The sequence below is a fragment of the Talpa europaea genome (assembly GCF_964194135.1).
Source record: "Talpa europaea genome assembly, chromosome: 1".
Classification (NCBI taxonomy): Eukaryota; Metazoa; Chordata; class Mammalia; order Eulipotyphla; family Talpidae; genus Talpa; species Talpa europaea.
In genome coordinates this window covers 4,860,208-4,869,393 of record NC_140073.1, presented here as the reverse complement: position 1 = coordinate 4,869,393, position 9,186 = coordinate 4,860,208, and the positions used below count along the sequence as shown (strand labels likewise).

The window sequence follows — 9,186 nt, the reverse complement described above, 5'->3', positions numbered from 1 at the left end:
GATGGTCTGGTCCACGCCTACATCTGACCCTGGCCTCCCACTGCCGAGAGGGAACTCGTGGGCACAGGACCTGCCCCTTCTCCCCCCGGCATCCTCTCCCCTGCACGGTCACCAAGTCTCCCTCAGCAAGGGGTTTCCATGAGCCCACACGCAGGCTGCGGGGCCCCCCACCGTGAGATGAAGCTGAAACGCACAACCGCGTGGCCCCAGGTGGCCAAGATAGCTCATCCACAGGGCAGAGCCAGGCGCTGCCTCCCACCCTCACCGCCGTCCTGTGGGGCCTGGGACTGGTTTTCCCCGCTCTGGGCTGACATTATCAAGCAAGGCCAACCCTCCACCCCCTCTTCCCTTGCTCGGCATTACACACACCAGGCACGTGCTGGGGGCACCCAGGGTGACCACGTGTCCATCAATGATTAAACTACAGCAGGCCGCCTTAGTGGGCTCTGCCGCGTGTGGCCTGGATTGCTGGTACGCGGCTCTCCACTCCAGAAGGCGCGGACGCGCTGGGATGCGGGCCCTTGATTTCTGAAGCTTGAGGCGCCCGTTTCGTCAGCTAAGTCTTGGCGCCACAAGTGCCCCTCAGAGGACTGAGCTGCCGCAGGGGCTTCCGTGGCAGCTGGACGCTCGGCCACATGCAGAGGCCGCTCCAGGCTCACGCCAGCCCCTGGGCTGGGGACTCTGGGAGGCTCCTCACTACCACCCAGCGGGGAGGCAGGCGTGCAGGGCACAGCCAGGCAGGGTCTCCCAGCACGGGGAGCAGCATATTCTGCCTGGTGCCTCCCTCCGAGCAGGGTTAAACTTTTCCCTAGGAAATCATTAGTAAACCTGTTCCATAAATGTCACCTGGTCACAGTTTAAATCCAGTCTGGTGACTTCAGGCCACTTTCCTTGCTTCCTAAGTTGAGCTTCTCCAGGGGGGTGAAGATGCGAGGGCCTCAAGGTCACACCTCACACCCTGAGTGACGCTTCAGGTGGGGTCTGTGCGGCTGCCCGGCCAGGGAAGCTGCCTCAGGGAGAGCAGCACCCGCCTCAGCCCCTCGGCCCCGGCCGGCCTCTGCGAAGTGACCCTGCAAGGGGCCTCCGGGACAGGACCATGGCGTTTACTGAACTCCTGGACCAAGTGGGGGGCCTGGGCAGGTTCCAGGTTCTCCAGATGGTGGCCCTGGTGGTCCCCATCACATGGCTCACCACACAGAACATGCTGGAGAACTTCGGGGGCGCGGTGCTGGCCCACCGCTGCTGGGTGCCCCTCCTGGACAACGGCTCTGCCCAGGCTGGCGCCCCCAGCACCGTAGGCCCCGAGGCCCTCCTGACCGTCTCCATCCCGCCCGGGCCCAACCAGGGGCCCCACCAGTGTCTCCGCTTCCGCCAACCGCAGTGGCAGCTCCTGGAGCCCAACGCCACGGCCAACTGGAGCGCGGCGGCCACGGAGCCGTGTCTGGATGGCTGGGTGTACGACCGCAGCACCTTCACCTCCACCATCGTGGCCGAGGTAAGGCCCCCCGCGGCTTTCCCTTTGAGGTCAAAGTCACTGCTCGTGGTCGAAGGGACTCCAGATGGCCCCTTCCAGGGGGCCGCCTCTGAAGGCTTCCTTACCCTCACCACATCGCGCTCGGGGCGGGGGGCGGGGGGTGGTGCGTGGTGGAGGCCAGAGCTGGCCCCAGCTCACGAAGAGGGGGTGCCCCAGAGCCTAACCGGCCCCGTCACTTGGCCGATTCGGACAACCTTCTCCAGCTCCTGACCCCGGGGGCTGGGAGGAAAGTCCCCTGCACTGGATTTGCAGGGTACCCCAAGGCAGCGTTGACAGATTTGGGAAGTGGGGAAAACTCTGTCGAGCAGGAGGGAAGCACCCTGGGGAGGGGGCTGGGCAGCGGCAGCGAAGGGGAAAAATGAAGCCAACAGGGCGCCCCCCTCTGATTGTGGGGCAAGAGACCCATGGGGGCTTCGGCAAGGGGTGACCGCCCTTGCAGCCCCGCAGGGTCTTCCCTACAACTCTAGAGGTGCCAGGCCAGCCACCCACACCCAGCTGCCTTGGGTCTTCCTGCCTGGTTCCTCTGTGCCCACCCACGCGGGCTCTCCTGCCTCCTGACCTCAGCCTCCCCCTGCTACCACCAGTGGGACCTGGTATGTGACTCTCAGGCCCTGAAGCCCATGGCCCAGTCCATCTACCTGTCTGGGATCCTGGTGGGAGCTGCCGTGTGCGGCTATGCCTCGGACAGGTGCGTACCCCGGCCCTGGAACCGCGGCCCCCTGCCCTCGCTGACTCCGTGCTCCTAGACCCCTGCCCCTGACTGGCCTCTCATTGCCTCTGGTCCCGGGAGGAGGCCCTCTGCTGGGAGTGGAGTTCAGCTGTGCCTCTGAGCTCGGCTGGAGCCCCTCGGGCAGGGTGTCACCAGCTCTCCTCTGGGGCGTGCGGGGCCGTTGCTTCCTTGGACCATGCACTGCTCACACCTGCTGGGCCGCACTCTTGCCTCCAGCTGCTGCTTGAGTGCTCCTGCTCACGGGGCGCTCACTGCCTGTCAAGAGCTCCTACAAGCACCCCTGGACCTCGGGGTCTCAGCCTGTGCTCACAAGTCCTCCGGGGGTGGATAGAGGGGCCCGGCCCCCACTGTGCGTTCAGCACCAGCCTCCTTCAGGGGCAGCCCTGGGCGGGCTGGCAGTGCTCGGGCCCCGGCCAGCATGGCTTGCTGCAGACCCGCCCCTCCCTGGGTGTGTCTGTCTGTCTGGCGCAGGTTGGGGCGCAGGCTGGTGTTGAGCTGGAGCTACCTTCAGATCGCCGCCTCGGGCACAGCAGTCGCCTTCGCCCCCACCTTCCCTGTGTACTGCCTGCTCCGCTTCCTGGTGGCCTTTGCCGTGGCAGGCGTCATGATGAGCACCAGCACGCTCCGTAGGTGACCACCAGTGGGACCTGGCGTGTGACTCTCCAGCCCTGAAGCCCAGGGCCCAGCCCATCTACTGGGATCCTGGTGGGAGGCTCGTGCGGGCTCCCAGGCTGACCCTGGTGGTCTCCTTGCAAGGGGTGACCACCTTGCAGCCCCACAGGGTCTCCCCTACAACTCCAGAGGGCCCAGGCAGCCACCCACACCCAGTCTCCTTACAGTGATGGAGTGGACGTCGGCCCGAGTCCTGGCAATGACTCTGAATGCCCTGGGGTTCAGCTTCGGACACATCCTGATGGCCACTGTGGCCTATGGCGTGCGAGACTGGGCCCTGCTGCAGTTGGTGGTCTCCGCCCCCTTCTTCCTCTGCTTTGTGTACTCCTGGTGGGTGCGCCTCCCCCCTGCAGGAAGGCCTAGGGCGGTGACGGGGTGCTCTCCTCCACCGGGCAGACACTGCGGGCGAAGGAGGCTGGGGAGCACAACAGGAGGAAAGCCGGGGGGCTTGGCACGGAGCGCCAGGCCCTCACACTCACCCGCTCACCCCGGGGCTCAAGGCCCTCTTCCTCCCTTGAGTCTCCCACGCTCACCCTTCTCCCCGTCCTTCCTGCCCCGCTCCTGCCCCTGCTCTCAGGCCATGGGTGCCTCCAAGCACGTCATCTGAGCCCCTCCTCGGAGGCACAGCAGCAGGGGGGCTGGACGCAAATACACACACACACTCCCAGGACACAGCTGCGGTCAGCCGGGCACACTCGCGCTGTTCAAGAACAGGGACTGTGACCAGTGAACAGAGGACGCCTGGGGCCATCCCACCCTAAGGCTGGCGTCCTGGGAGGTGAAGGAATGTCTGCACACCCTGAAATAAATCAGGCGTGGTCCTTGCCAAGCACATAGTAGGTACACAGTTAGTTAGTTAGATAGATAGGTAGATAGATAGGTAGATAGATAAGTAGATAGATAGATGGTAGGTGGGAGGGTGGCGGGATGGGTAGAGATAGATGAATAGGTAGGTCGACGGTTGGTGGATGGATGGACAGATGGCTGGATGGATGGATGGAGAGGCAGAGGGTAGGTGGATGGATGCATGGACAGTTGGGCGCCCGCATGCAGGGCTGAGTATGGCCTGTTCATGCTCAGGTCCAGCACTCAGTAGTGGCCTGGTCCTCGCAGCCACTGCAGGAGGAGGCCCGTGAAGAAGGGGCAGCCGTACCTGCCCTAGAGGAGGCACCTCCACGGGTGTCGCCCAACACAGCAGCTTGGAGCAGAGATGTTCTTACCATTGGGCGCCCAGCAATGAATTTGCAGTCACCCTCCAAAGCAGGGGACAATTAGGTCTCCCACCATGGCTCTGAGAGACGATTCCGTCCACAGGTGGCCTCCTGGGCTGGCAGGGTGACCTGCACACAGAGAGGGGCCCTAGCTCCATGGTGCAGATTCCAGGCGCCCCTGGATTCTGGCCCCGGGGCTGCGCGTAGCCTTCCGCACAGGCACACAGTGCCCATACCACGCCACTACTTCCTGGCCCAGCCGCTGAGCCAGTGGTGACAGCAAAGAGCAGCACAGACAGGATCACAGCAGTCGTGGGAACTCCTGGCCGCCACGACTCACAAGCTATGCGTAGCCTTGAGGAGTAGGGAGGGGTGGGGGTGCAGAGGAGGGTTACCCCGGCCTCTTCGGCTCCTAGCTTCCTTGCTCCTCTTCAAACCATGGCCCTTCACAGAGGTGTGTGCATATGGTGGCCCCCCTTCCAGGCCCCGGACTCACACTGGAGCCCTGCAGCACCTAGGGGCTCCGCCTCCCAGGCCGCCTCCCCTGTGCTGCTGCAGGCCCCCTCATCTGCCTCTGCCCCGCCTTCGGCCTCATGCTCCAACCTCCATGAAGGGGGTCACAAATGTGACTCTCCTGACACCGGCTCCCCCCAAGACGTCCCCAGAATTGACAGCAGCCCCTCAGCCGCAGGTCCTAAGCTCAGAGTCACCGAGACCCCCTCACTGTCCCTGCACCCCCAGCCCAGTAGGTCTGGGCCTCATCAACACAACCTCTACCTTCCGTCCCTTCTCTCCCCTGTGCTGCAAACCACAAGAACCTCAGGGCCCCAGCGGACAGGTGACCCCTCTGGGGAGCGTGTCTGGGGGAACTGCATGAGCTAGGGCCTGGAGGCAGGAGCCCAAGGAGAGGAGTGGGTACTGCGGGGTTCAGCAGGCTGGGAAGGAGGTACGGGGGGCTGGGCTTGCTGTGTGGGGAGCCTGTCCAGGGGGTGGGGGGCGCCTGCACCCGAGGGGGACAGGTCTTCTCTGCCATGCACAAAAGGCCAAAATTGAGGCCGGGGTGGGGAGGCTGGTCTGATGCCGGGGGCACTAGAGGGTATGGGAATTGGAGACCGCCAGGTCGCACCCCCTCGCATTGTGCGTCGCCTGATTCCCTGGTCAGGTGTGAGGCTGTTTGCAGGGAGGGGCACTGAGGGGCAGCTCAGGTAGGGAGGAGCAGGTGTGGGTGAACAGAAGGTTCTGTGGCACTGGGGGTTCTGCAGCAGGGTGCCCAGGGGCTTGCAGGCTGTGCTGGGCCTGCAGGACGGTGGGCCCAGAGCTGCTGGGGTCACTCTATGCGGGCACCGCATGGGCCATCGGGTTGCAGGAAGGGGAGAATGGGACCCTGTGCTCCCTCTTCACCAACTGGAGAGGCAGGAGGAGGGAGGAAGAGGGCAGAAAGAGTGGCCAGCTGGTTGCGGGGGTGACGGAGATGGCATGGCGGCTACCCACTTCTGTGGCTTTCACTGCCCACCCACTGACCTGTTGGGCAAGAAGCACAGAGGGGCAGTGAGCTCCGGGGGCTGAGCACCCACCTGCTCCCGCCCTCCCAGGTGGCTGGCAGAGTCGGCTCAGTGGCTCCTCATCAAGGGCAGGCTGGACCAGGGCCTGCGGGAGCTGCAGAGGGTGGCCGCCATCAACAGGAAGAGAGCCGTGGGGGATGCCATGACCACTGAGGTGAGGTGGGCTGGCCTGTCCCCACACCCTCAACCTGCTCCACGCAGGGCCCAGCCTCCCAGGAGGAGGGCCTTGGGGCGGAAGCCTGCCTGGAGCCCCCAGCACTGGGACAACCCCCTCCCCGCCCCGCAGGTCCTGCTCTCCACCATGCAGGCGGAGCTTAGTGTGGGCAGGGCCCCCGCTGGCCTGGGCACCCTGCTGCGCTTGCCTGGGCTGGGCCTGCGGATCTGCATCTCCAGTCTGTGCTGGTAGGTGCCCCGCCCCTCCCCCCCATCTCTGGCCCACCCTCAGGTAACCTAGAGTCAGGGCCTGGCCTGGGCGTCTCTAGGACCTGCAGCCCCCCACATCAGTCAGGAAACGAGCCAGGGTCTCAGGTGGGGGCGTGGGAGGAGAGATTAGCAGGGAGGAGCCCTGCCAGGCCCTGCCCAGCAGGCTGAGGGGCGCTCGAGAGAACAGCAAGGGTAGAGGCAACTCACCCTTGTTTGGAGGGATCCCGAGGTTACAGGGCGGGGGTTGGGGTCCTGCTCGGTGGAAGCTGGAGCCAGAGATGGGTCAGTCAGCAAGCAAGGGAGAGAAGCCGCTGCTCCCTGCCCCACGCCCGACCTCCTCCAGGACCTCCCATCGGGCAAGCCCCATGAGAAGCGTTGGCAAAGGCACCTGGGACACTTTCTCCAGAGACGCCCTGCCCCCACTCCCTATCTGATGCCCCTGCTCCGCCCCCAGGTTCGCCTTCGGCTTCACCTTTTACGGCCTGGCCTTGGACTTGCAGGCCCTGGGCAGCAACATCTTCCTGCTCCAGGTCCTCGTGGGAGGGGTGGACATCCCGGCCAAGATGGCCACTCTGCTGCTGCTGAGCCGCGTGGGACGGCGGCCCACGCAGGTGGCCTCACTGGTGCTGGCCGGGCTCTGCATCCTGGCCAACACACTGGTGCCCCGGGGTGAGCCAGGGAGAGATGCCAGCAGGGGGCAGCAGGAGCCAGGATGGTGGGAGCAGCAGAGCAAGGGAAACTGTGGGGGGAGGGCAAGGCAGCGGAGGGGGTGAGGAGGGCTCCCAGGGTCAGGCACGGGGTGTCCTGGGAGGCAGGTAAGGAATGTGGCCCTGCGGTCACTCAGGAAAGAGGGCAAATGTGGGCTCTGGGGACACCCATGTGGATACGCAGGCATTTGGTCGGGGCCACACAGAGCCCTCGTCTGCCCCTGGGGCCCCACCACAGCCCTGCTAAGGCCTCCTCTGTCCACAGAGATGGGGGGTCTTCGTTCAGCCCTGGCCATGCTGGGACTCGGGGCGCTGGGGGCCACCTTCACCTGCAGCTCCGTCTACAGTGGTGAGCTCTTCCCCACCGTGCTCAGGTGAGGCTGTTCCTGGGCCCAGCAGGGGGCACCCTGGGGCTGGGGGGGGCTAGGCGTGGCCCAGAACCTCGGGCATCTCTTTTCCACGTGGACCCAGCGCTGCCCAGGCACACCCTGGCCCTTCTGAGTGGGGCTGGCAGCCATTGCGGGCGGTCAAGGCTGTGAGTGGGCGGAACAACTGACAGGCGCATCTGTCGGACAGGACGACCGCAGCGGGCGTGTGCCAGATGGGGGCCCGCGTGGGAGCCATCCTGGGGCCTCTGGTCCGGCTGACGGGTGTTTACGGCGCCTCTGTGCCCCTGCTGGTGTACGGGGCGGTGCCGGTCCTGAGTGGCCTGGCCGCGCTGCTGCTGCCCGAGACCCGCGGCCTGCCGCTGCCGGACACCATGCAGGAAATGCAGAGCCAGTGAGTGGGCCCGGCCTGGGGGCACCCCTCCAAGGGCCTCTGGACACAGGCGGGCTGCTGCCCGCCCCGCTACAGGGGTGGAGAGAAACAGAGGCCCAGAGCGGGACAGGGCCAGCCCAGAGCCACAAGCACTTATTTGGGAGTGTGGACACCCAGGGCTGAGTCCCCCAAGCGACACTGTACCCTCTGCGCCTCGTCCCCCCACGTGAAGCCCAAGTGGCCCACCCAGCCCCAGCTCCACCTCTAGGTCGGGGGAGGCGGATGGCCCCTGCTGGGGGTGCTCACAGGCGCTGTCACGGGGCTGCCGGTGACTGGGTGACTGTCAGGACTGCCAGTGCCCGCCATCCTGGCACGCGGTCAGGGAGCTGAGTCCCAGGCCTCCGAGAGCAGGCAGCAAGGGCTCCCGAGTCCTCAGGATGGCCACGGTCAGGTCCAGGGTCACTCTGTGCCCCCTCAGACATAACCCTTTCCTATCTTTCCTGAACAGGGGGGTAAAGAAGGCAGCACACCGCACCCAGGAGGGCCCTGTCCTGAATTCCACACGCTTTTAGCCTCCCGGGGCGCTGCCCCGAACGAGGGGCGGAGGCTGCTCCACTATGCAAAAGGCAGGAGAGCAAAAGATTGGATCTCCAGGGGCCCCAGGGCCGCTCCTCCAGCGCACCCAGCCCCGCCGATGGCGGCCTCAGCACGGAAGGGGCAAGGATGACTTGACTGGCAGGAGGCTGCTGGCCCAGCGTCGCCCGACCTCCCTCAGGATTGCGAAGAGGATCAGGGACGAGGTCAGGAGAGGGGCCTGCCAGGGGTTCCTCCTCGCTGCCCACGGCCCTGGCTCAGCCGCTGGCCAGACTTCAGCAGGCGGCGAAAACCTCCCCAGCCTCTCACTCCGCCCTGAGGGGCCCACACGGGAGGGTGACGCTCCAGCTTCACCCAGAAGTGGCTCCGACCCCTCCCACGCCCCACACCACCCTCCAGCCAAGTGACGGGTCCTGCGGCCAGGCTTCCACCCGGAGCCCTCCCCCACCACCCCACCAGCTTCTCTTCCCCGCAACCCCACCAGCCTCCCACACCCAGTGGCCAGTTCTGGGTCCAGCCTGGGGCTGCAGGGACGCTCCTGCCACAGTCCCCCCACCTGCCAGGGGTTGGGGTGCCCAGGGGTTGGGGTGGTCCTTGGCCCAGTGGCCCCGGCTCCCTCACAGAGCCAGGTCACAGGGACACAAGTGGGAAACCAGAGTGAATAAAGGACGAAACTACAAACCCATGACTGCCCTCACCAACCCAGGGACGTGCCCCAGGATGGGGGTGTGGGCAGTGGAGGGGGGCACTGGCGGGGTCCTCACCAATCGGCCCTGGCCCAGGCCCGCTTCCCTGCCCCACGTGCCAAGCAGAAGTGAGTGCCCTGGGGTGGACACCCCAAGGCATCATCTCATCCCATCTTTCCTGAGCCCTCTGAAGTGAGCGACACCCCATTTTACAGACGGGGATCTAAGCTCCGAGCAGCAGGCCGCCTGTGGCACATGGCTGGGAGGGGCAAGACCGGGGTTCGAGCCCCGCTCTGCCACAACACCCG

The 9,186-nt window shown here is 65.6% G+C and overlaps 1 protein-coding gene across 1 annotated transcript; it reads left to right on the top strand.

Moving 5' to 3' along the window:
- Nucleotides 1-1,096: 1,096 nt before the first annotated feature.
- Nucleotides 1,097-7,623, top strand: SLC22A12 (solute carrier family 22 member 12; the record flags this gene model as incomplete). The annotated part of the gene is made up of 9 exons (XM_084252465.1): nucleotides 1,097-1,495; nucleotides 2,119-2,222; nucleotides 2,736-2,890; nucleotides 3,104-3,266; nucleotides 5,740-5,863; nucleotides 5,996-6,111; nucleotides 6,587-6,801; nucleotides 7,105-7,213; nucleotides 7,416-7,623. 9 exons carry the CDS (start codon nucleotides 1,097-1,099, stop codon nucleotides 7,621-7,623), a joined length of 1,593 nt encoding a protein of 530 aa, XP_084108591.1.
- Between the last annotated feature and the right edge of the window lie 1,563 nt (nucleotides 7,624-9,186).